Here is a 25,853-nt window from a genome sequence, read left to right as displayed (position 1 = left end):
TGGGTGTGGAAGTGGTTATACAGAGAGACAGGTAAACTGGTGACAAGAAGCTGTAAGAGCAAACTGAGCCTGATTCTGCTCAGGTGGCAGGGAGGGACCCCCGGCACCACCCCTGCCCGAGGCGGCCCTGCTCCGCCAATGCCTGAGGTGTGGCCAGGGCCCCTCGCACTGTCCCCCAGCCCACAGGGCTGCCTCACGCCTCTGCTCCGCAGCTGACCTGTACCCGTCCTGACCAGGCCTCCCAAGGAGAAGGCCAGCCAGTGGACAAAGATGTGGACTCTGACGTGTCACCGGGCAGGCAGGACAGGACCTCAAGGAGACCACCCCCTTTCAGACACAGACCGACACTTTAGGAGCATTGGGCTTTCTTGGGTGAGGAGGGTCTCTAGGCATGGGGGTCTCCACCCAGCTGGAGCAGGGAGGTGGGAGTGTACACACCGCGAGCCCATGGCAGGCTGAGGGGTGCAGGCTTCCTGTATTTTTTCCCTTCAGCCGCGCGCCTGCCTGGCCCTCACAGAGCAGGCGGTTCACCAAGTGTGCTTTGACCTAAAATCACCTGAATCTCAAAAACAGCCGGCTCACCATTAGCCTGGGAACCGCTAAGGGTAAAGGCTGCGTCTCCCTTCCTCTTGTGCCCTCTTGAGGTGCTCTGCCCTGGGGCCAGCATACAGTGGGCAATTAACGTATGTCCCTGTGTCTTGGGGTCCACAGCCCTGCTGCCCCATCCCCGCCCACACCTCTTCCACTTCCGCGAGTGCTGTGTGTTGGGAGGGGGCCACTCTTCCTCTCAAGGGGGAACTGGTGACAGTTAATGACCACGGGGTGCCCACCAACCACCCTCCCAAAGGCTTTTCAGGAAAGGTAGGGAGAAAAGAAGCCAACATAAAGCCGGACAGGAGTGGGCTGAGCTTCAGCCATACCTCTGGTCTCCAGGCTTTGTTCCTTCAACCCTGATTTAGAAAGAGCCACGCTTGCTGGACCCTCTCCTCCCATCCCCGTGTTTCTCTGCAGGCACGCCACCCTCTAACCCCCACCCTGGCCAGCAGCTGTCTTTCCTAATTGGTCATGTATCTTAATAACAACAGGTCCTCAAGCAGCTGTTGCTGTGGATACTGTCTGGTGGGGTGGCTCCCTGTCATTAATTTACTTGCTGGTCCTACTGGCGCTTAAGAAAGGATTAAATTAACAATGACGCTAATGAGACAGAAAGTTACACAGTGAAAGGAGGAGGAGGATTATAATTGTTGTCATTCCTGGCACAAGTTTACATTCACACAATTCTGTTACAACCCTGTGTTGTAACAAAAGTCTTGCCCAAAGTGCCAAGAGGATTTTCATCTTTCTGTCCTCAAGTTACACTCCTTTTCCCCACAGGACGCGATTTCTGTCCCCAGAATGCACCTTGATTTTCAAGCACGTGGCACCTGCAGGATGGAGTTTAGGCAGGACCCCCACGAGGCCACCCCTCAGGCTGAGTGAAGGCACCCCGACCCCAGGTTCAGAGAAAGGCATCTCAAACTTCCAGCTTTCTCCAGCTGGAGAATGGTTATGGATCCTGCTCATTTCTATATATACCTCGCCCTTGGCAACGGCAAAAAAAACGTGAGGAAGGGAGCTGGCCCTCAGCTCGTGGCATTGGTCACTCCCTTTCCAAATATAGAGCCGGAATGAGTGGTGGGGGGACAGGCTATAAAAGCCGCAGCGGCAGCCCCCGGCGCTGCTGTGGGCGGAGGAGTCTGGGCGCCCCGCACAGCTCTCTTCCGTGTGTGGCTCGGAGGATCACACCTGGCTGTGGCGAGGTTAGTTAGAGGTGGAGCTGGGTCTCCACCTCCAGCACCCACTTCCTCCTCCCTGAGGTCCCCTCGACCTTGTCTTCAAGGCCCCCCTCGGGCAGGATCCCTCTGGATGCTCCATGGACCTCGGCCTGTCAGTGTGGCCTGACGAGCCCCCTCTTCCTCTCTGATCTGTGCAGAGGCTGTGGGGTCACCGGCCCCCACCCCTGCCCTCACCTTCCCCGCCTGCACTGTGTGCCTGGCGAGCAGGTGTCCATGATCTCAAGGCCCCGAAGGCTTGTGTCAGTTTGCCAATTTGAGACTTCTCCCTGTTCACAGAAGTCAGAGGGGGCCTGGTCCTAGCCTGGAACCACAGACCTTTTTGACAGAGATGCTGTCCTTCCTGCCTCGTTCTGAAAGAGAGGCACTGCATGCAGACTGAGGAGGCTGCGTTAGTGGGCTGGTGGGAGCCAGGTCTGGGGGCACCTGGGGGCTTTGACTACCTTTATGAATCACTTGTAGGTTACATCCCATCTGCTCTTCCAGCCTGTCTCCGGAGTAAGACTCTTTTTAAGTTATTAGTCCTTTCCCCTTATTTGGTTAATTCAAGACCCGATTCAGAACTGAACTACACTATCAGGTGCCCTGAGTTTTCTTTTTGCATATTTACCGCAGGTCTGATTTCCACGGCTGCTGCTGTCCGCTGTCGTCCTGTGGGTGTGACTCTCAGGTGAGGACGCAGGTTGGGTCCCTTGGCTCAGAAGTCTCCAGGGTACAGTTCCTCCATCTTCCAGGGGCCTGGGGGGCAGGAGCGTGTGGAGCTTAGACCAGGACAGGGTGGATTGGAGAGGACCTTGGACTGGGACAGGGAAGGCTGCGGAGAGGGTCTCGGCAGATGCTCAAGTCAGATGCCACCTCTGTTCTCAGAACAGAGTTGAAGGAAGCGAAAGCCAGTTTCCTCGTGTGAAGAGGTGGCCACCTTGAATCGAAGCAGTCCCCAAATTCCTTAGCTGTTTGCCATTTGGCACACTCTCTTTGAAGAATGGTGTTAACTTCTGATGGTGTTTATTTTTAAATTTCCCCTTGGCAACACCTGGGCTTTTCAGAAAAGGAAACTGGGTCCCAAGAGCTGCCCCCTCCTTCAGGTTCCTTCACCTGGATGGGGGAGCTTGGGTGGCATCCACTCCATGCCCTTTGCACAGAGTCGGCACAATAAGTGTGAATTTGATTTTTCCACGGGGGTGGATGGGAAAAATCAGATGCTCCTGGCCCACCTTGGTTGGGCTCCCACGGGGGCAGGGCTGGAGTCGGGGGTAGGGGGCTGACCTGGTGGGTTCATCCTCCAGCCAACACCATGAGTAGCGACACCGAAATGGAAGTGTTCGGCATCGCCGCTCCCTTCCTCCGGAAGTCGGAAAAGGAGAGGATCGAGGCCCAGAACCAGCCCTTTGATGCCAAAACCTACTGCTTCGTGGTTGACTCTAAGGAAGAGTATGCCAAGGGGAGAATTAAGAGCACCCAGGACGGGAAGGTCACGGTGGAAACCGAAGACAACAGGGTAAGCCGCACCACTCCCTCTGCGAGCCACTGGCCCTCTGTCTGCTGCCCTGGCTGCCCGGTCGGTGCGTCTGCCCCACACCTGGCCCTCTCCACATGTGAATACCTCCCAGGTGTCCTCAGAGAAAGCAGCGTGAACCCTGGCCTCAGGTTGCACGGTGGGAGAACCACCTGCCTGCGGCTGGCCGAAGCAAGTCACGTTCCAGCGCGTTTGTCAATGTTCAAGTCACTCTAGGTCAGCGGGAACCAGCCGTGTGTGTCCCAAAGGTGTGGAGTTGGGAGTCCAACAAGAGGACGACCTTCTTCAGAGCACTCTCCTTTGGGAGCCTAAGTTTCCTCCTGATTCTTCTGGCGATAGTATGTAAGGAAGTAAGGAAAGCAGGTCAGAGACCCTAGTGGACCACAAGCTTGACTGAAGTAGCAGCGTCCCCATATCACGAAGGCAATGAGTAGTCTAGCCCATTCCTTTCTGCCAGGCTAGCATGGGGGTGCTGGGAGGAATTCTGAACATCCCAACTGTCTGGAATTTAGACCAGAAGAATCCAGAAATGTTCTAAGAAAGGTTCAGATAAAATGGGGGTGGGGATCCAAATGAGAGGAGTAAAGGAAATAGTATCACTGGGTTAGAGGTGAAAGAAAACAGCATGGAAACCACCCACTGAAACCATCTTCCAAGCCCTGAAGCTCGAGGGCAGCTCTCAGTACATTTCGGGTGACGGAGTGGGGAAAGGCTTCCGAAGCTGCAGGGAGCACAGAAGCTAGACTCGGTGGAGGACAGTCCAAGATGTCCAGACCCTCATCTCACTGGCGGGCTGAGGCCTGGATGGTTTTAGTGAACCCCTGCTTGAAGGCAGGTTTCCTACCACCTGGCCCAGACGCGGGGCCGGGAAAACCACCATCTGCAACGGAGGTCTCAGACAGGAAGGGGGTGAGCGGAGGGTAGGAGAGCGGAAGGTGAGCTCCACGCCATGACAGGTCTGCTCCTCTCAAGGGGAGCATGAGGATGCCTGTCACCACTGCTCTGCCCAGTGGCGCCTTCCGCCCTGTAGTTCTCTGGCCCCAGAAAGGGAGTGGGGAGAGGGTTCCCTTTCACAGCTCAGGCAGGTGGGGATGAATGGGCGAGATGCTGGGTGGGGGCTGGGAGCTGCTTTCAGGGAGCTCAGGATGACTCGGGCTGCCGGCCTGGAGGTCCATACCACCGGCCACCTCCTCTCTGTCCCTGCCTCGGGGATGCCATCCACCTGCCGTGCCCTCTAAGTAGACGCCAACACCCATGAGCCACTGGAACCGGATTTTGGCCCAGCCAGCATGACCCAGCTGAGGAGTTCCCGCTGGCTCCTGGGCCTGCCTCCTCCTCCCTGAATCCCCTCGAGATCCTCCTCTCCTTTCTGTCATCCTTCCCTCACTTCAGACCACTGGAGACGTAAAAAGCAAAAGCCTGAGTATCAGAACCGAACCCCATTGCATCTCCTCCACCATGAGCCACCCCAGCCCCAACTGCCTCCCTGTCAGACAGGCCTTTCCTCCAGCACCCCCTCCTTCTGATCTGGGCATGGGAGACACACCTGTGCACAGAGACGCCCAGGTGTGCACCGTACCCCCTCCCTTGCAGACGCTGGTGGTGAAGCCAGAGGACGTGTACGCGATGAACCCCCCCAAGTTCGACCGGATCGAGGACATGGCCATGCTGACGCACCTGAACGAGCCGGCCGTGCTGTACAACCTCAAGGACCGCTACACGTCCTGGATGATCTACGTCAGTGCCCACGCCCGCGGGCTCCAGGGACCTGCGCGGGGGCGGGGCTGGGGTGGAGAGGCTCACGAGACGGGCTTTGGAAGGCTGTTGGACGGCATCACCGACTCAGCGGCCATGAGTCTGAGTAAACTCTGGGAGTTGGTGATGGACAGGGAGGCCTGGCACGCTGCAGTCCATGGGGTCGCAAAGAGTCAGACACGGCTGAGTGGCTGAACTGAACTGAGGCCATTGAACAAAAGAGGGACGAGAGTGATGGAGGATGAGAAAGTGAGAGATGAGTGGGCCCAGGAGGGGACCAGAGGAGGGGTGGGGCTGAGGCCAGGTCCTGGTGCTGTCACTCAGCAGCTGTGGATGGTCACTGCACCCCTCGGGTCTCAGCTGCCTCATCCATAGAGAGAAATCGTATCTTGCCTCCTTTACAAGTTTCTCATAAAGAAAAGTGAAATAACAAAGGGGGAGGGTTTTATAGGCACACACCCATGTGTACATAAATATGCATATTTTATGCCCCCACAGACCTACTCGGGCCTCTTCTGCGTCACCGTCAACCCCTACAAGTGGCTGCCAGTGTACAACCCCGAGGTGGTGGAGGGCTACCGCGGCAAGAAGCGCCAGGAGGCCCCGCCCCACATCTTCTCCATCTCTGACAACGCCTATCAGTTCATGCTCACAGGTAGGTCTCCAAGGAGGAAGCCTGGAGAGGCGCGCAGGGCTCAGGGAGGCTGCAGGTCTGGAATCAGCCACCCCTCTAGTGCGCAGCCTCCACACAACTGGGAGGTGCTTAAGCAAAAAAAGAGGCCAGAAATTTTAGGGCCTTGCAGGCCTGGGTGAGAAGCTTGGATTTAAGGCTACTTCATGTGAAACTGGGATTTTTGTGGGCCCAAAACAAAGGCTGATAGTTTCATATGGTTCAGCCTAATACGATGGGCAGCAAGTGGCTGGCTGTAAGCAGGGGCTTAACCTCTTTGATCTGTATTCTCAAGGAGAAGTCTCTTTGAGCTCCCATGTAGGACAAAACAGAGTCGATGTACAGTGAACTCTGACTGCTGGAGACGTGGAGAACTGGGAAGCTCTTTTAATTTTTATTAAAAATTTTTGATCGAAATATAATTGATTTACAATGTTGTGTTAACTTGTTTACAGCAGAGTGATTCAGATATATATATATATTTTGATTTTTTTCCATTATGGTTTATGATAGGATAGTGAATACAGTTCCCTGTGTTATACAATAGGACCTTATTTATTTTATATATAGTCGTCTGTATCCAGTCCGACTCTTTGCGACCCCGTGGACTGTAGCCTACCAGGCTCCTCTGTCCATGGGATTCCCCAGGCAAGAGTACTGGAGTGGGTTGCCATTTCCTTCTCCAAGTTTGTATCTGGTAATCCCCAAATCCTAATTTATTCCTCACCCACCCCTCTTTCCCCTTCGGTGACCATAGGTTTGTTTCCTATGTGAGTCTGTTTCTAGTTTCCAACTAAGTTCAGTTGTATCATATAGCCACGCATGAGTGACATATGGTATTTGTCTTTCTGACTTACTTCAGTTAGTTGGTCCTTTTTAGGTTCATTCATGTTGCCGCAAATGGCATTACGTCACTCCTTTTTATGGCCGAGTAATATTCCACTGTGTGTATATACCCCATCTTCTTAATCCACTCCTCTGTAGATGGACATTTAGGCTGAGAAAGTTCCTTTCATAATACCATCAACCCTATTTTATTTTTCCCTTTGGCAGATCGTGAAAACCAGTCTATTCTGATCACGTAAGTATCCAAGGTGTAGAGCATTTTCACAGCTGTGGCTCTTTGTCCCCAGTGCAGAAGGGGAAGATGGCACTTGCTTTGTTCTGTTAGTGAGAAAGTACAGAGAACAAAGTCTGTGAAGCAGAGATGGAGGGGGACAGGCCAGAAGGCATGTGAGGCCTCAGGAAGATGGGGTTCCCTGTCCAGGGTGTTCAGTGGTGCCGTTCTCCCAGGGCCCTTGTCTCTCCGAATGGTCTCCTCTTTGTGGGGAATCTCACATCTGATGTGGCTCAGGAGGCTGTTCACACTCACAGGACCCTTTTTCTCCTTCTCTCTCTTTCGATCGCTCTGAATAGTGGCGAATCCGGGGCAGGAAAGACTGTGAACACCAAAAGGGTCATCCAGTACTTTGCAACAATTGCAGCGACTGGAGACCTCGCCAAGAAGAAGGACTCCAAGATGAGGGTAAGGAGAGGAGGCAGGCTGGCTCTGCTTCTGCTGCCGACCCTTGTCTTAACTTCAGAGCGAGGAGGCATAGGGTATGTGTGGGGTGGGAGGTGCCCGTCTCCTCAGGGAAGGAGTGCTGGCAGGGTTGAAAATCGCACGGGACAGCCGGCTCTCCTAGACGATCCAGCGCATCGGTGATCTCACAGGACCAGATTCTGTGATTGCCAAGGAGACAAGCTCTAAGGCTCTGCCGAGAAAAGTCAGTCTGACATACACCAGAGTCACACACACCACCCGGGGAGAACTGTAGCGTCCATTTGCCTTTCAAAACGAATATATCCCAGCAGTATGGTGTGAACACAGGTGACCTCACCACCTGGAGAATGGAGGCGCTGAAGGGTTAAATGAGGTTCATGTCAAGATACCCAACCAGAGCCAAACACGACATGGCGACAGGGCTGAGTGAGGTGCTGATGACGTGGTTGGGCCCTAGGCTGGAAAGCAGGGGCAGGGGAGGGACCAGCTGGGGAGGAGGGGCATCGGAGCTCACCCTCACACACGGCTCTTCCTGCCCTGACTCCCTGCTCCAGGGGACACTGGAAGACCAGATCATCAGTGCCAACCCACTGCTGGAGGCCTTCGGGAACGCCAAGACCGTGAGGAACGACAACTCGTCCCGCTTTGTGAGTCTGTGCTGGGTCGAGCTGGGGTGTCCGCCAAGGCCAGCGAGGAGGCACGATCCCTGCTTCCAGGAACCTGCAGTCCTGGGGGTGGATAATGAAAGGAGGAGGAAACAAGTCCACAAGACACTCTGACGGTTCCCTAGCAGGTGGGGCGGTAGAGGGGGCCGGGTCTCCTTTAGACAGGGCCGGCAGAGGAGCCCTCCTGGGGGGCGCTGGTCTGTGAACCTGAGATCCACAGGGTGAGGCTGGACACAGTCGCAGAGGCAGGGAGGGGCTGGTGGAGCCAAGGGATCTCCGGGGGGTCTGAGAGGCTGGAGTGAGGCAGGCTCTGCGAGATGAGGTGGGGAAGTGAGGAGGGGCAGTGGGAAGGGACCTGGAGCCTGGGGAGCATGCAGGCCAGGAGAAGGGTCTGGTTTCATTCCAGAAGTCAGGATCCTGTTAGAGGGAAGTGATATGGTTTGATTTGCATCTTGAACAGAACATGACTCTGCTGACTGGGGTGGCATGTGGAAGCAGCGTGGAACAAGGGAGTGGGGGAAGGCACAACAAAGCAGGGAGAGAGGTGACGAGGACGCTTAACTGCAAGTTCCCGGGGGAAAGGCTCCGTTCCACTCCCCAGGTGGGCAGGAACACCTGGAGTCAGGTTACCTGGTCCCCCTTCCCCGACAGGGCAAGTTCATCCGCATCCATTTTGGTACCACGGGGAAGCTGGCCTCTGCAGATATTGAAACGTGTAAGTAGATTCGTAGGATCAGATGTTTTGGGACATCGGGGCAACAGTTTGGAAGACACTCCCGTGTTTGCGTTCCTAGATCTGCTGGAGAAGTCAAGGGTGACCTTCCAGCTGAAGGCTGAGAGAAGCTACCACATCTTCTACCAGATTCTCTCCAATAGGAAGCCCGAGCTCATAGGTGAGGATGCCCTCGAGGGGCTGGTCTGGGGCCTGTCAGCTCTTGGGAGAGTGGACTGAAGAGAGCTGTGCCTACTCGCAGAGGAAATTTGTTTTAGAAATGGGGTGTGGCTGTTTTGACAGTGATGTGCCCATCTGAGAAATGCAATCCAATGGACAGAAAAAGAATGAGGCACGATTGCCTTCAGCTTTGGTTCAGGGAAACTGGCTGAACAACTTAGCGTTTAGTGGTCCTCTGATGCCCTCTTGTGGTCAGCCACAAAGCCAATCTTCCACCAAATGCTGGGAGGCCCGCGTCAAGTCAGAGGAACTGCCAGCTGGTGGATGTCCACCGCGCTTTTCATTTGGCACCTAACAGGGGCTCCGTGCCCTTCTCTGCTCTCTGGCTATGTCTGCTCTGCATTCTGGGCCCAATCCTGGAAACAGGCTGCAGCTTTCAACAGGTTTTGGAAAAGACGACGATTCTACCAAACCATCTGGGCTTCCCTCCAGTGGCTCTCTGTGTCTTGGCCCACGCTCAGCCTGTTTTCCTGATTAATCTTTCCCAACCGACATGGATCTGTGCTGTCTGCACACAAAGCAAAAGGGTTTAAATGTTCTCTCTGGGGTTTGTACCCTGTGTGGCCGGGGTGGGTGCAGAGTCTTCCCCGGACTTTATATTCAGCTACAGTGTGAGTATGAGAGGCTGTTTAGCCCCAGGTGGGGGTATTTCCTTTGCATCCATGTGACCCCCTCTAACTGGTCATCATTGCAGAGCTGCTGCTCATCACAACCAACCCTTATGACTACCCCTTCATCAGCCAGGGCGAGATCCTGGTGGCCAGCATTGATGACGCTGAGGAGCTGCTGGCCACAGATGTAAGTAGATCAGGGAGAAGGATGTGTGTGTGGTGGGGGGCTCCTGCTCCATCACTGACATCAGCCAGCTGACGTGCTTTCCTGCAATGCCAGAGCGCCATTGACATCCTGGGCTTCACCCCTGAGGAGAAGTCTGGGCTCTACAAGCTGACAGGCGCCGTGATGCACTACGGGAACATGAAGTTCAAGCAGAAGCAGCGGGAGGAGCAGGCAGAGCCGGACGGCACAGAAGGTACCCCATCACCCGCTGGGGCGTGCGCTAGAGCCGGGGCCTCCCTTGAAAGTGATCAATCCTCCTCCCCCTGGAGAGATGAACCTCTGCGGGGCTCAGATGCCGACAGGTTACTGCCCTGTCTGCTGAGTCACTCGAGTGGTCCTGCTTCAGACACGGTGAGGAGTGACCAGGGTTTTGCGGAACCCAGTGCTGCCTTTTCACAAAGCCCATTATATTCTCTGGGTGACTTAGTGCCCACAGGTGAACAGTTTAGAGACACATAATGTAAGCACATGGAGATGAGCTGAGCTGAGCCTTGAAACATCTGGAGGATTTTCAGAGGGTTCTTTGGCTTTGCCAGTTACCTGGGGTTTCCCTTGTAACTGGCCTTCTTTCCTGCCAGTGGCTGACAAGACAGCCTATCTGATGGGCCTGAATTCATCGGACCTCCTGAAAGCTTTATGCTTCCCCAGAGTGAAAGTTGGGAATGAGTATGTTACCAAGGGCCAGACCGTGGATCAGGTAAGTGACTGCCAGGAGGCTGGGAAGGGATGCAGGCACCCGATGCCTCCTGCCCACAGACGCAACACAGGTGCTGACCCCCACACACAGGTGCACCACGCTGTGAACGCCCTCTCCAAATCCGTCTACGAGAAGTTGTTCCTGTGGATGGTCACTCGCATCAACCAGCAACTGGACACCAAGCTGCCGAGACAGCACTTCATTGGTGTCCTGGACATCGCAGGCTTTGAGATCTTCGAGGTTTGCATTCCCGATATTCAGGTGGCTTTATCTGGGGGCTGGTTCTCAGGATTACAGGCCAGATGTCCAGGCAGGCACTTGTCACCCCATATCACATCTGGGAGGGGCACTAGACGGAGTGTGGGTCAGGTAAAAGCATGTACACCCATCAGAGCATGTTGTCAATGTCTACCAGGTATAAGACTTGCGGTGAATAAAAGATAAGCTTGTAGTTTGTAGATGATGACGAGAAGTATGTAAGTACGCAGAAGACCAACTATAGATAAGACAAACTGTGGTCAGGGTCCAGGAGAGGCCCAGGCCGTGGACTTAGGATACGGAGAGGTATCTTCTAGCTTGAGTTCTGGAGAAAACTTTAAGACGTGATGTGAGCTGAGCCCAAGAATGTGACCGCACCTGAAAGCATAGCTGAGCTGCTGAGGCCGAGACAAGGAGAAAGGAGGAGGTTGGTGGGTCTTTTAACTTCGAAAGCAGTCTAACCTTCCGTGTGGACATTATGTTTTTGATGTTAGTATAACAGCCTGGAGCAGCTGTGCATCAACTTCACCAACGAGAAACTGCAACAGTTTTTCAACCACCACATGTTCGTGCTGGAGCAGGAGGAGTACAAGAAGGAAGGCATCGAGTGGACGTTCATCGACTTCGGGATGGACCTGGCCGCCTGCATCGAGCTCATCGAGAAGGTACCTGCCATGTGTGCTTGGTAACCGCCCCTCACAGGCCTGATGCTTGTCATTGCAGCTCACACCCACTCACCCCGTGTGCGCTCTGCCTTGGTCCAGCCTATGGGCATCTTCTCCATCCTGGAAGAGGAGTGCATGTTCCCCAAGGCCACAGACACCTCCTTCAAGAACAAGCTGTATGACCAGCACCTGGGCAAGTCTGCCAACTTCCAGAAGCCCAAGGTAGTCAAGGGCAGAGCTGAGGCCCACTTCTCCCTGATCCACTACGCGGGCACCGTGGACTACAGTGTCTCAGGCTGGCTGGAGAAGAACAAGGACCCCCTGAACGAGACGGTGGTCGGGCTGTACCAGAAGTCCTCCAACAGGCTCCTGGCACACCTCTATGCCACATTCACCACTGCGGACGGTAACAGACTCCCAGGCTGCCTCGAATCCACCCTTCTCCCCCAGCTCAACCCACAAAGGAAACAGCTCTGGAGGCCTGCTAACACCACACACCATCTTTTCTTTCAGCTGACAGCGGAAAGAAGAAAGTTGCCAAGAAAAAAGGTTCTTCCTTCCAAACCGTCTCTGCCCTTTTCAGGGTAAGAAAGATAGAAGTTTATTTGCTTGTAATGGGCTTAAGTCATCTCAAAATGAGCAACATAGAGATGCTGAACTTGGTTTATTCAAGAATAGTGATGTGGTCTTAACTGCTTACTGTCACTTAGGAGAGTGGTGGTATATGTAGACGAGTGCTAACAATTGCAGGACCAGAATTTAACCCCCACCTTACACGCAACTGGCCGGGCTGCCTGGGAGGCGAGTCCTCAGCATGAACTTTCTGACTTGCCTGAAGGACACAAGGCAGTAGCGTCTCAGGCGCCCAGTGGAGCCAGATAGCGCCCCCGAGTTAACTCAGCAGGCGTCCTGTTCTTGGCTGGTCTCTGGCTCACTGTGAAGCAAGACTGTCATATCAGTGACTTGCCTACACTTCTTGCCAAATGGACTATTGAAAGGCCTTTTGAAAAGAGTTAAATAAGACCTTTATTAGAATTCACAAGAAGTTTAAAATACCTTTTTTTGTTACACTGTATCTCTGTGTCTGTAAAAGCCTACAGTCTGCTCACTGTCAAATTGAATCTTTCTCTTTTAGGAAAACCTGAACAAGTTGATGTCAAATTTAAGAACAACACACCCTCACTTTGTGCGCTGTATAATTCCCAACGAGACCAAAACCCCAGGTAAGACGCCCGCCGGCTCTGGAGGCGGTGAGGTCAGGTTTCAGGAGAGTCTGTGCGAAGCTGGCGCTGCTTCTCTCCTCAGGTGCCATGGAGCACAGCCTGGTCCTGCACCAGCTGCGCTGTAATGGGGTGCTGGAGGGCATCCGCATCTGCAGAAAGGGCTTCCCCAACAGGATCCTCTACGGGGACTTCAAACAGAGGTGCGTAGTAAGAGGGCTTCCCCAGCAGATCAGCGGTCAAGAACCTGCCTGCCCATGCTGGAGACCCGGGTTTCATCCCTGGGTCAGGAAGATCCCCTGGAGAAGGGCATGGCAACCCACTCCAGTATTCTTGCCTGGAGAATTCCATGCACAGAGGAGCCTGGCAGGCTGCAATCTGTGGTGTTACAAAGAGTTGGACATGACTTAGCTACTGAACATGCATATGTAATAGAAATGTTCCATTTGTTTCTTGAGGAGGTGTGTAAATGCTGGAATTTGAGAGGGAAAAACACTGAACAGCTGTGGACTCCATGTAAAATGATTTAACCACCACCTGGTCAAGGTATACATGCTTCTTTCTCCCACACTTTCTTAGGGCCTTCTCTGATACACCACGTGGCAGAAAAGGACGTGGCAAAGAAGAGTTAGGAGGCCTAGATTTCAGGCCACTGTTTGGCCTGTGACCAAGGGCAAGTTTCCTTCCCTCTCAGGACCTTGGGCTTCTTGCCTCTTGGAAGAGAGGCCTGAACTGGTTTCCAAAGTTCACGTCTTTGCTAATAGCCTATGATGTTTCTGTGTCCACATGGCAGATACCGAGTGCTTAATGCCAGTGCCATCCCCGAAGGGCAGTTCATCGACAGTAAGAAGGCGTGTGAAAAGCTGCTGGCATCCATTGATATCGACCACACTCAGTACAAGTTTGGACACACCAAGGTACTGTGTCAGTTCCAACAGACGCTGGCCTGTGGTCCCTGACAGACTCTTCCAGAAAACTGACCCAGGGCATCTGTCTCCCCTCAAGGTGTTCTTCAAGGCTGGCTTGCTGGGAACCCTGGAGGAAATGAGGGATGACCGCCTGGCCAAGCTGATCACCCGGACGCAGGCCGTGTGCAGAGGGTTCCTCATGCGTGTGGAATTCCAGAAGATGGTGCAGAGAAGGTCGAGCGGGGTCTGTGCTCAGATCTGAGCTCTTTGGGAGAAGCGGGGAGTTTCTCTTAGAAACAGCTGATGTTTTGTTTTCAGGGAGTCCATCTTCTGCATCCAATACAACATTCGAGCCTTCATGAATGTTAAGCACTGGCCCTGGATGAAACTCTTTTTCAAAATCAAGCCCCTTCTCAAGAGTGCAGAGACGGAGAAGGAGATGGCCACCATGAAGGAAGAGTTCCAGAAAACCAAGGATGAACTGGCCAAGTCAGAGGCCAAAAGGAAGGAACTGGAAGAAAAGCTGGTGACTCTGGTGCAAGAGAAGAATGACCTGCAGCTGCAAGTGCAAGCTGTATGTGCCTAGGGATTCAGATTTTTTTCTCCTAGATTTGATTATCTGAGAAAACTGGACCTGGGGTGGGATTTTTGCTTGTCACTGGGTATGTTTCATAAAGGATCCCATTTATAACAAAATACTTTGTTATTGTTCACTTCCTGAGTTGTGGCCAGCTCTCTGGGACTCCATGGATTGCAACATGCCAGGCTCCTCTGTCCTTTACTATCTCCTGGAGTTTGTTCAAATTCACTCATTCAACAAAATACTGGAATGTCACTGGAATTTCCTTTAAGACATTAAAGGAAATCATGATTCTCATTTTTTTTTTTTAAAGGAAAGTGAAAACCTGTTGGATGCAGAGGAAAGATGTGATCAGCTGATTAAAGCCAAGTTCCAGCTGGAGGCTAAGATCAAGGAAGTGACAGAGAGAGCTGAGGATGAGGAAGAGATGAATGCTGAGCTGACGGCCAAGAAGAGGAAACTGGAGGATGAATGTTCGGAACTGAAGAAAGACATAGACGACCTTGAGCTGACCCTGGCCAAGGTTGAGAAGGAGAAACACGCCACAGAGAACAAGGTACACCCTTGTGGGTGTTTCCGCTGCTTTGGTCAGTACAGACCCAGCTTGATATTTTCTTATAATTGCTTGTGGCATCTTCCTAGGTTAAAAACCTCACTGAAGAACTTGCCGGGTTGGATGAAACCATTGCAAAGTTAACCAGAGAGAAGAAGGCCCTCCAGGAGGCCCATCAGCAGACTCTGGATGACCTGCAGGCAGAAGAGGACAAAGTCAGTTCTTTGAGCAAAATCAAGAGCAAACTGGAACAGCAGGTGGATGATGTGAGTGAAGGATGCCAATTGGGAGGCCTGGGTTGGGGCAGGAAGAGCCCCCGGGGCACCCATCGTGCAAAGCATTTGTTCTTAAAAGGAGATGGTGCCTTTTGCAGCTGGAAAGCTCCCTGGAACAAGAAAAGAAGCTCCGTGTGGACCTGGAAAGGAACAAAAGGAAGCTGGAGGGAGACCTGAAGCTCGCCCAGGAGTCCATCCTGGATCTGGAGAGCGACAAGCAGCAGCTGGATGAGCGGCTCAAGAAGTGCGCCCTGACACCGCTGTGCTCAGGTTTCCCGTGCCCGGGTGTCTGGTCCTCACACGCCCTGCATTTCCCTTCACAGGAAAGATTTTGAGTACTGTCAACTGCAAAGCAAAGTGGAAGATGAGCAGACTCTGGGCCTGCAGTTTCAGAAGAAAATCAAAGAGCTGCAGGTAGGGGGCGCTTGGGACTCTGCTTTCACGCTCGGCCACACATGGTGAGCTGGCGTGTCTGCTGTGCATTATCAGAGCAAGGGGCAGGACCGTGGGCCTCGTCTGTCCAGGCTGACAGTAGCAATGAACAGTTTTTCCACAATTTAAACAAAACACGTAATTGAAGTATTTCACATCAACCCATAGTCAGAGTGGAGGATACTCATTATCAGCCGCTGCAGGAAAGGCTCATGTCAGGGGAAACTCACAGTCTTGGGAGCAGCCCAAGACTTGGCTGGTCTAATGGGAGGGGAAACTAGCCTGTTCTTGACACTGGGAGTCAGATGGCCTGCCCGCACAGGCCCGGATCGAGGAGCTGGAAGAAGAGATCGAGGCCGAGAGGGCGACCCGCGCCAAGACGGAGAAGCAGCGCAGCGACTACGCCCGGGAGCTGGAGGAGCTGAGTGAGCGACTGGAGGAGGCGGGGGGCGTCACGTCCACCCAGATAGAGCTGAACAAGAAGCGGGAGGCCGAGTTCCTGAAGCTGCGCCGGGACCTGGAGGAGGCCACCCTGCAGCACGAGGCCATGGTGGCTGCTCTTCGCAAGAAGCACGCGGACAGCGTGGCCGAGCTGGGGGAGCAGATCGACAACCTGCAGAGGGTCAAGCAGAAGCTGGAGAAGGAGAAGAGCGAGTTCAAGCTGGAGCTCGACGACCTGGGCAGCAACGTGGAGAGCGTGTCCAAGTCTAAGGTTCGGGGGTGGGACGCAGGGGGCTCCCACCATTGCCCCTCCACACCTGAGCACTGACTCAGTTCTCTCCCCTTCTGTACCCTGCAGGCAAATCTGGAGAAGATTTGCCGCACCCTGGAGGACCAGTTAAGCGAGGCCCGGGGCAAGAACGAGGAGATTCAGAGGAGCCTGAGTGAGCTGAGCACCCAGAAGTCCCGGCTGCAGACAGAGGCTGGTGAGCGCTGGGGAACGGGAGGGGCGGCGCCTTCCGGACACCCACCTGGGACAGCAGGTCAAAACCAAAGGCAGGATTTGTTTGGGGAGGACTTCTAGGAAAGCAGATTTTTGGGAGAGAGGCAATCAGAATAACCTACGAAAGGCCATTCAGAGTGCCCTGGAGGAGGTGAGCACTGAGAATCCAGTAAGGAGAGAGGAGTGAGGAGGCGCCCGGCACACCCCCTGCTCCCCGAGCACCCTCGAGACGTTTGCCACCAGGGTGTGCAGCGTCTCACCAGGGTGTGCACTCAGCTTCCTTGCCCTGGACACGTGCCTTCACCCCCAGATCTCAGCACAGTGCCTTACACACAGTAGGAATGTGTGAGTGAATGAACAGACAGATGAAATAAAAATGTTTCCCTTCTGGACACAGGTGAGCTGAGTCGTCAGTTGGAGGAAAAGGAGAGCACAGTATCGCAGCTTTCCAGGAGCAAGCAAGCATTTACCCAGCAAATAGAAGAGCTCAAGAGGCAGTTAGAGGAAGAGAGCAAGGTACATAGCTGAGGGAATGCTCCCCGATCTAACCTCTACGCATCACCTACAGAAACAAAAGACAACTTTATTCATGGGTGATGACAGCGGGAACACATCTGGACTGCATCACACACACAGCCTGAAACATTCATGCACTGGGCCTCTCCTCTCTCCTGACTTCCACAGGCCAAGAGCGCCCTGGCCCATGCCCTGCAGTCCGCCCGCCACGACTGTGACCTGCTGCGGGAACAGTACGAGGAGGAGCAGGAAGCCAAGGCTGAGCTGCAGAGGGCACTGTCCAAGGCCAACAGCGAGGTGGCCCAGTGGAGGACCAAGTACGAGACGGACGCCATCCAGCGCACAGAGGAGCTGGAGGAGGCCAAGTACGTAACTCTGTCTTCAGAAGAACTAGCACTTCTAAATGATCAAATGACAGAGAGCACTGACATTAGCACTGCTTGAGAGTGAATGTTACTGTCTTTTAAGGCAGTTCTGTGCCAGCAGAGGACTTGTGTGAGCACATTTCATTGAGACAAACGACTGTGATCTTGGTTAGAGGCAGGCAGGCTACTAATAACTGATTTTTAGCAGACAGGAGGTTCTCCTGGGCTTATGAAAGGAAAGCTGTTTGAATCACATAGGTTAGTGATTCCAGCTAGATGAATAGTGATGTTCAAGAAGGACTGAAGCTTAAACAGCATCTGCTTCTCATTTGTTTTAAGGAAAAAGCTGGCTCAGCGCCTCCAGGATTCCGAGGAGCAGGTGGAGGCGGTGAACGCGAAGTGTGCGTCCCTGGAGAAGACCAAGCAGAGGCTGCAAGCGGAGGTGGAGGACCTGATGGTCGACGTGGACAGAGCCAACTCCCTGGCCGCCGCCCTGGACAAGAAGCAGAGGAATTTTGACAAGGTGCGGGGTGGGCGCAGGAGGTGGGGCCCCAGTCCTGACTGCCCCAGGAGCAGTGAGACCTGGGGCAAGCCCCTAAAACCAAAGGGGAGTGGGATGCAGGTGGGGGTCCCCTCCAAACACTTCAGTGGAGACAAGCCACGTCCTCCAGTGTCGTCCAGCCCCAAGCATTCTTGGTCCCCAACATGGCTGGTCTGTCTGGGTGGCTGATGTGGAAATCTAATTCGGGTCCTAGAGGGAGGGTTTCTGGCAGCCTCCCCTTCAGTATGACAAGTAAGGTTGATCTGAACAGAGGTTTTAATGAAATATTTAGAAGTGCAGGGCCATTTTCGCAGTAGGGAAAGTAGGCCCAGCTAATTCCTTCCCAAAGGGTCCACTTGCTTTTTGGAGATGGCAGTTACTGTTGACCAGTGACTGATCTTGAATTGATTTATGGAATGAAATCTTGGTTAGTCAACAGGAACAAGCGACGCAGCCAAGGGGACCCCGATTCTCAGAGTGTTTACACTCATGGGGGTCCTGAGATAGAAGCTGGAGGTGAAGGGCCATGAACAGAGGTGCCTTTCTTCCCGGCATTGCAGGTGCTTGCCGAGTGGAAAACCAAGTGTGAGGAGAGCCAGGCGGAGCTGGAGGCATCTCTGAAGGAGTCCCGCTCCTTGAGCACCGAGCTCTTCAAACTGAAAAATGCCTACGAAGAAGCCTTAGATCAACTTGAAACTGTGAAACGAGAAAATAAGAATTTGGAGCGTAAGCAGTTTGTGTGAAATCCCCCTTCACGCTATCGCCAGAGTGTGAGGCTGTAGGAGTGTGACTTCAGGACCCAACCTCATCTGCGTGTCTGTTAGCGCAGGCACAGGAAGCATTCCACACCCAAGGGCTTGTTTCCGAGCCTCTCTGTGTCCAGTATCTTATCTCCAGCAAGCAGCATCATTAGAGCTTGATAAACTAGTTAAGAGCATCCGGCTAGTGCTTCCTCTGTGTGGAAACCTGTACGGAAGTTCAAGAGCAATCAAACTTCTCTCTTTACAGAGGAGATAGCAGATCTCACGGAGCAAATCGCTGAAAGTGGTAAAACCATCCATGAACTGGAAAAATCAAGGAAACAGATCGAGCTGGAAAAGGCTGATATTCAGCTGGCTCTGGAGGAAGCAGAGGTGAGCAGAATGCCAGGGAGGCAGGAAGGCAGCAGATGCTGTGACGGTGGGGCTCCAGCCTGGCCCCACTCGAGGTCTGCAGAGTCACAGTCCTCATGTTGGTTCTTTTCCTAGCAAACTATGTGGACAAATACCTGTGAATACCTGCGAATAATCTTGAAATTACTGGAGAAAATCACTACGTTAAAATAGGTCTAAAAATGAGATTTTACAAAAGGCTGAGATGAATTTAAAATATCTATAGTCTCTTAAGTGCCTAAGAAATATGATCTAAATGTTACTGTTGATTCATAGTATAATAAAAACAAACTGCAATGAAATATTTTATTCCTGCACTGAAGGTAAGTTAGGGATTTTTTAAAAAAGAGTTTTGAATATTATTGAGTTAGTTACAAATATTCCATTGGAGTTTTCTTACCCCAGAGAGGAATGTAGCAGGCTCTGTCCCATCACTGGTATCATTTCTGTTTTGTTTTTGTTCTTCAAAGGCCGCCCTCGAACATGAAGAGGCCAAGATCCTCCGAATCCAGCTGGAACTGACACAAGTGAAATCAGAAATCGATAGGAAGATGGCCGAAAAAGATGAAGAGATCGAACAGCTGAAAAGGAACTACCAGAGAACAGTAGAGACGATGCAGAGTGCCCTGGACGCCGAGGTGCGGAGCCGGAACGAGGCCATCAGGATCAAGAAGAAGATGGAGGGGGACCTGAACGAAATCGAGATCCAGCTGAGCCATGCCAACCGCCAGGCTGCGGAGACCGTCAGACACCTCCGGAGTGTCCAGGGGCAGCTGAAGGTGTGTAGGCTCCCTGGTGGGGAACCTCTCCATCCTCAGACACGCACAGCAATGGGCTGGCCTCAGGGTCCTCTGGCCTCAACTTCACGCAGACGCTTCCATTACTGTCTGGCCAGGATACCCAGCTCCACCTGGATGATGCTCTCCGGGGCCAGGAGGACCTGAAGGAGCAGCTGGCGATCGTGGAGCGCAGAGCCAACCTGCTGCAGGCCGAGGTGGAGGAGCTGCGGGCCACCCTGGAGCAGACGGAGAGGAGCAGGAAGATCGCAGAGCAGGAGCTCCTGGATGCCAGTGAGCGCGTCCAGCTCCTGCACACCCAGGTGAGCGGAGGGGAGGCGGGCCGGGTCCTGGCCTTGGACGTGCCGGGTGGTAACCCTGCTCCTCCCGCCGCAGAACACCAGCCTCATCCACACCAAGAAGAAGCTGGAGACGGACCTCACGCAGCTCCAGAGTGAGGTCGAGGATGCCAGCAGGGACGCGAGGAACGCTGAAGAGAAAGCGAAGAAGGCCATCACCGACGTGAGGCCCCTCCCTGCCCTGCACTTCATCCAGGCCCTCTCTCTCCAGCCCTGAGCTGGTTCCCATTAGACGCGGTGGGGCCTCCCCAGGGCACATGCTGGGTGAGCTCTGCTCTAGAAGCACTCCCCCGACCCCCAGAACTCAGCGTATGCCCTCCCACACATTAATAAGGGGGGCATGAAAAATAACAGGAGTGTGGATGAGAAAGACCGGAAGGAATTCTGTTCATGTCTTGTGCCCTGGGAGAGGTATGCTCTTCTTCCCTTCTATTCATGGCTGATTCCAAATATGAAAACGAGACACCCCCCACCCCCCCGCCTTGTTTGGACCGTACCTAACAGTCAGGTCACCTCACAGAAAGCCCACTTCCCGCCCCAGCACCCACCTTCCTGCTCCAGAGGACGGTCCCCGGACGCGCGGTTCCCACAGCGCCACCTGCTGCTGGTGGGGAGCACTACCCCGCGATTATTCGCGCCCTGCACCGTCCGCACCTCCAGTTCCCTTAGCCTCCCGACCCCACACCTGTGACGCTGGGTTATAGACTCAGAGTTCTATAACTCACGGGTTGGTAATGAAAGAAGGGATTTCCTTGGGGTGGGGAGGTCCCAAAGGGGCCAGTTTAAGAAAGGGAAGAAACGATTTCCCATGCAGCCCTTGGAGGTCTCACTGTCCGGCTTACATGCCTGGTGCAGTTCTTCCCAGAGTCCATGGTAGTGTGGTGGGCTCAGGCATCATGTCACCTGTGCCCTTTGTCAGCAGCATGGCTCTAGTCCTCCGGGTCCCCAGATTTTGACAGTTCCAAGCACCTGACCTTTGTTTACATCTCAGTGGGATGTGCTTTTCAGGCGGCCATGATGGCCGAGGAGCTGAAGAAGGAGCAGGACACCAGCGCCCACCTGGAGCGGATGAAGAAGAACCTGGAGCAGACGGTGAAGGACCTGCAGCACCGCCTGGACGAGGCTGAGCAGCTGGCCCTGAAGGGCGGGAAGAAGCAGATCCAGAAGCTGGAGACGCGGGTACTTGGGGGAGGGACCCCAGCGTAATAAGCGGAGCTTTCCAGCCTGCCCTGGTCATGCTTCATCTAGCCCCAGACTAATTTCCCAAGTGCTCCCCCAGATCCGAGAGCTGGAGTCTGAGCTTGAGGGGGAGCAGAAGAAGAACACTGAGTCTGTCAAGGGCCTGAGGAAGTATGAGCGGCGGGTCAAGGAGTTAACTTACCAGGCAAGTGGAAGGAAACCCCAGGGGCATTTCCTCTGTAATGCGGAACCTCACCCTGGGTTCTGTCTGATAACAGGGAGAAACTCTTTAGCCCAGGCACTGGGACCTTTTGCGTCCCTGTCCCCTCCTGGTGACCTGCCATCCCATGTTCTCTCTTGAAGAGTGAAGAGGACAGGAAGAATGTGCTGAGATTACAGGATCTGGTGGACAAACTTCAAGTGAAGGTCAAGTCCTACAAGAGGCAGGCGGAGGAGGCTGTAAGTCAGCACGACCCCAGGGTGACAACCCGCCCTGCTTATGCCCGGGAGCTCCAGAGAGGAGCTCACTGCTCATACCCACTTAACTCTCTTTTAGGATGAACAAGCCAACGCTCATCTCACCAAGTTCCGAAAAGCTCAGCATGAGCTGGAGGAGGCTGAAGAACGGGCCGATATTGCTGAATCTCAAGTCAATAAGCTGCGAGCGAAGACCCGAGACTTCACCTCCAGCCGGGTAGGTGATCCTGAGGCACTGGGTGGGGAGGACGAGGAGGGGAGGTGTGGCTCCCGGGGAGGAAGCCCCCCGAGATGGAGACATTTTTGAGATGGACGGGACCCTGGAGCACCATCGACTTTAGAACTGGTCCGTCTGGGATTTGCTTAGAGCCACACAGCTGAGAAGAGCCCGGCTAAACCCAGGTCTGTGAGTCCCAATAAAACACTGTCCTGAAGAGCAGGGAGTGGTCCCTCCGTGGGAACGGAGCTCTCGGGCGCCCTCTGCCGCCGGCCTCCGTCACCGCAGTCACCGCGTGTAGGTCCCTAAGTGAAGGTCGCTCAGTTGTGTCTGACTCTTTGTGACCCCATGGACTGTAGCCCACAAGGTTCCTCTGTCCATGGGATTCTCCAGGCAAGAACACTGGAGTGGGTAGCCATTCCCTTCTCCAGGGGCTCTTCTCAACTCAGGGATCGAACCCAGGTCTCCTGCATTGCAGGTGGATTCTTTACCGTCTGAGACACTAGGGAAGACCACCCCTGGGCTGTTCTGAGGACCAGGCTCTCAGGCCTGGGGTGACGGCCACCACCTAGACAGCCGTGTATCCATTTGCCTGTGATCCAAGGAGTACCCCTTGTCCTCTGAGACAGACAAGCAAGCAACCGCATGCTTGCGGGGAGGGGAAGCAGCCGGAAGAGAGGCTCTGCTTACATGACTAGAAATGCCCATTTTCTCCCCAGATGGTGGTCCACGAGAGTGAAGAGTGAGCCCCCTCCTCTGCAACAGGACAGAAAATATGCAAAATGTGTATTTTCATGGTTCCTGATTCTGATACTTTTCATGTGACTGCTTTTCACATGCAATAAACTTTGTTTTCAGTTTGGGGCTGTTTCGTTGTATTTGTTTTCTCTTCCCAGTGTGGAAATGGTTCACTGGTGATATTTATGCCCAATGTGGAAATCTCAGCAGATGGCTTGATAAAGCTATTCCGCATATTTTCTGGGGTGTGTATGTGGGGACAGGGAGAGATTGCTTTTGGTTTACATTTGAGATTAGGTTAACCACTGCTCTGGCAGGAGAAGGGGGAGTTTGTCCAAAGAGTCATCCCCCAGTACAACATGAGGGACGCATGAAGGCTTGGTTCAGGAAAGCCCTGTCTCAAATTGAACTGGGTTATAAGGCAGGGGCTAGAGTCCCCCTACACCCTCTCAGGGAACTGCCCTGGAGTACAGGAAAAGTTTGTTAGGCAGCACTCCACGTGAGCATTGCACTAACTACTGGGAATACATAACTGAGTGAAATATCGCCAGTCCCCCAAGAGCTCGGGCGACATCTGCCACTGAGTTCTCGGCTCAGTGTACATGGTTTCAAAGCCGCACAGCAGAAAATCCCAGCCCTACCCAGGGTAAGCCTGTCTTTATGAGAAAATACAGTAGGAAGTCAGAATACTACCTGGGCGCCCTGCTACAGAAACAGAATTGTCAAACTTGGAATTATTTGTTCGTCATTATCAGAAATATTGCCAAGTGCCCTCCTTTATCTGATTCTGGGGGATTAGATGACCCAGACTTACTCAGGAGGAGTTAGAGCATCAGGAGAGCTCAGCGCCTTCTGGGATTTGTCATCCACAGAAAGAGGGCCACTGTGGCCTATCAATGATTTCAGATCATTTCACCTTAAAGACCACATCTCTCTGTCGTGCTTTCCCCCTTTCCGGCAACGCTGTGACTAGAACGTGCTGTGTCCTCCTGGGGGGTCTACTGATGAAAGGAATCCCAGCAGTGAGACCAAGGTTGGGCCAGGCCTGGCCTGAGGCTGGGCCAAGGGTTGCGTTTGCCCAGAGCCTCTCTGCTGCACACTGATGGCTATAGGCCACCTTCCAGGGAAAGTGGGGGATGGAAGAAGCAGACGAAGCTTGCTACAGAGGCGTTCAAACTGGTAGATGAAGAAGGAAGGAAAGGTCTGGCACGTCACCATTTTTATACAAATTATGAACCCCTGATGAATTATGGCTACTAGTATTAAAATAAGACATCAAGACATGACATGCCTGCAGAAAGAAGTATATACATCACTGCCCAGGAAAAATCCCCACCCAGCAATCACACTGGGGTCTGATCCAGACCCTAATTGTATCCACCAGCTTACAGGAAAGCAGAAACAGACCCAAGAGAGAACCAATAAACTCCAGGACATGGGGAACGCAACTGAACACAACATCTAGTTTTTTCAATAAATGAATCACAAGGGAACAAATCCGTGAAAGAAATGGAAGGAGGAATTCTAGATTAAATGAGACTCAGCCCTATCCACCAACTGCTCGGCTTGGACCTTGTTAGGATACACATGTATATCCCATCACGTAAAATGTGAATAATGACTAGATATTTGATGATGATATGGGATTATTGTTCATTTTCAAGGTGATACTATGATAATGTTTTCTAAAATAGTCCTTATCTTTTAAAAATACATGATAAAATGCAAATAAAAAAGGAAGAAAGAAAAAAGAGGCAGGCGGGCAAGCAAGACCACCTTCGAAGTGAACTCACTTTATAGAATTTTAAGCAAAGAATTGATGAGATGATGCATTTTATGTAGACAGGGGCCATAAAGCTGAAAACCCCTGAGGCTGTAGGACCTGCCACACCCACACACTGACAAAGCACAACATTTCACTTGAAGAAGGTGAGCAGGTGAGTTGTGGAAGCAATCCGTAACTTTCCAATTAGGCTCTGATTTGGTGAGGGACTTTACTTTGCCAACAAAGGCCCGTATAGTCAAAGCTGTGGTTGTTCCAGTAGTCATGTATGGATGTGAGAGTTGGACCATAAAGAAAACTGAGCACTGAAGAATTGATGCTTTTTAACCATGGTATTGGAGAAGACTCTTCAGAGTCCCTTGGATGGCAAGGAGATACAACCAATCAATCCTGAAGGAAATCAGTCCTGAATATTCATTGGAAGGACTGATGCTGAAGCTGAAGCTCCAATACACTGGCCACTTGATGCAAACAGCTGACTCATTAGAAAAGACCCTGATGTTGGTAAAGATTGAAGGCAGAAGGAGAAGGGGATGACAGAGGATGAGATGGTTGGATGGCATCACTGACTCAATGGACATGAGTCTGAGCAAACTCCCGGAGATGATGAAGGACGGGGAAGCCTGGAGGGCAGCAGTCCATGGGGTCACAAAGAGTAGGACACGACTGAGCAACGAACAACAACAAAATGGTAACATTCATTTTCTGTTAATATTGTGAACAACTGTGCCAGTGTTCGTTTATTCCATGAAGCAAAGGATGCCCATGACTATAGAAAATATAAGCCCTATTACTGCAGAGAGAAAGGAAAGCAAGAACCTCATTCCAAATAAGCCCCAGCCGTGCCCCGCATGGGAGCAAGGGGAGTCGAGTCTGGGAGCAGAGAAGGGGAGGGTAGACTCGAGCCTGTCCCCTGAACTCTGTCCCCGGCTCTCAGCACTGTTTACCCAGTGATGACAATCGCAGCTGTCACCCTTGCTTCACAGAGGAAGAAACGGAACCACAGAGCAATGAGCTCAAGGTCACACTGGCCTCTAGAACTGGGATTCTCCCTAGCGCCCAAACTCCTCTGCACTACAAAACACTGCCTCCCTGAGCAGCTGGGAAACAGACGTGACAAGTACCTTGAGGAGGTAGGCTTGGGTTTGAGCAAACTCTGGGAGATGATGAAGGACAGGGAAGCCTGGTGGGCAGCAGTCCATGGGGTCACAAAGAGCTGGACACGACTGAGCAACAAACAACAACAAAATGGTAACGTTCATTTTCTGTTGATGAGAGTCCGTCAGAACTAGACAGATAAACCCACGGCGCACACGTTTTTTCCTTTTGACTGTTACCATTTCTGTTAAGTTCCTCCAGGCCTCCACTCAGACTCTTCTTGTCCCATCAGCCCGGCCCACTCTGTCTTAAGAGAGTCTCCCCTCAGACAGGCCAGGTCACTAGGAACTTG

General features: G+C 52.9%; 1 protein-coding gene and 1 long non-coding RNA gene across 4 annotated transcripts; one reads left to right on the top strand and one right to left on the bottom strand.

Moving 5' to 3' along the window:
- The first annotated feature begins 1,719 nt into the window (after nucleotides 1-1,719).
- On the top strand, nucleotides 1,720-22,746 carry LOC101113252 (myosin-3). 3 transcript variants are annotated; one of them, XM_027974881.3, is made up of 42 exons: nucleotides 1,720-1,799; nucleotides 2,295-2,330; nucleotides 2,448-2,502; nucleotides 3,119-3,330; nucleotides 4,942-5,085; nucleotides 5,602-5,758; nucleotides 6,827-6,854; nucleotides 7,190-7,298; nucleotides 7,871-7,963; nucleotides 8,633-8,696; nucleotides 8,776-8,874; nucleotides 9,628-9,731; nucleotides 9,825-9,963; nucleotides 10,349-10,467; nucleotides 10,558-10,707; nucleotides 11,220-11,390; nucleotides 11,490-11,796; nucleotides 11,904-11,974; nucleotides 12,526-12,613; nucleotides 12,696-12,813; nucleotides 13,404-13,527; nucleotides 13,616-13,752; nucleotides 13,837-14,092; nucleotides 14,412-14,654; nucleotides 14,741-14,917; nucleotides 15,025-15,170; nucleotides 15,250-15,340; nucleotides 15,681-16,070; nucleotides 16,158-16,284; nucleotides 16,699-16,817; nucleotides 16,986-17,182; nucleotides 17,522-17,705; nucleotides 18,284-18,449; nucleotides 18,732-18,856; nucleotides 19,345-19,653; nucleotides 19,770-19,973; nucleotides 20,047-20,172; nucleotides 21,018-21,188; nucleotides 21,289-21,393; nucleotides 21,552-21,647; nucleotides 21,745-21,882; nucleotides 22,602-22,746. In XM_027974881.3, exons 4-42 carry the CDS (start codon nucleotides 3,127-3,129, stop codon nucleotides 22,626-22,628), a joined length of 5,823 nt encoding a protein of 1,940 aa, XP_027830682.1. In that variant the 5' UTR covers nucleotides 1,720-1,799; nucleotides 2,295-2,330; nucleotides 2,448-2,502; nucleotides 3,119-3,126; the 3' UTR covers nucleotides 22,629-22,746. The 3 variants fall into 3 exon arrangements, with proteins under 3 accessions (XP_027830682.1, XP_060251421.1, XP_060251420.1); XM_060395438.1 differs by lacking the exon at nucleotides 2,295-2,330; XM_060395437.1 differs by lacking the exon at nucleotides 2,295-2,330 and having other exon boundaries at nucleotides 1,720-1,810.
- Nucleotides 11,954-19,973, bottom strand: LOC121820586 (uncharacterized). Its single transcript, XR_006061167.2, has 2 exons — nucleotides 19,275-19,973; nucleotides 11,954-14,845 (listed from the first exon to the last, which is right to left on the bottom strand). It is a non-coding gene; the product is annotated as an uncharacterized LOC121820586 (long non-coding RNA).
- Nucleotides 22,747-25,853: the final 3,107 nt, after the last annotated feature.

This window comes from Ovis aries, chromosome 11 (genome assembly GCF_016772045.2).
Source record: "Ovis aries strain OAR_USU_Benz2616 breed Rambouillet chromosome 11, ARS-UI_Ramb_v3.0, whole genome shotgun sequence".
Taxonomy (NCBI): Eukaryota; Metazoa; Chordata; class Mammalia; order Artiodactyla; family Bovidae; genus Ovis; species Ovis aries.
The sequence above is the reverse complement of the archived record's forward strand: the minus strand, read 5'-3'. Positions and strand labels throughout refer to the sequence as shown.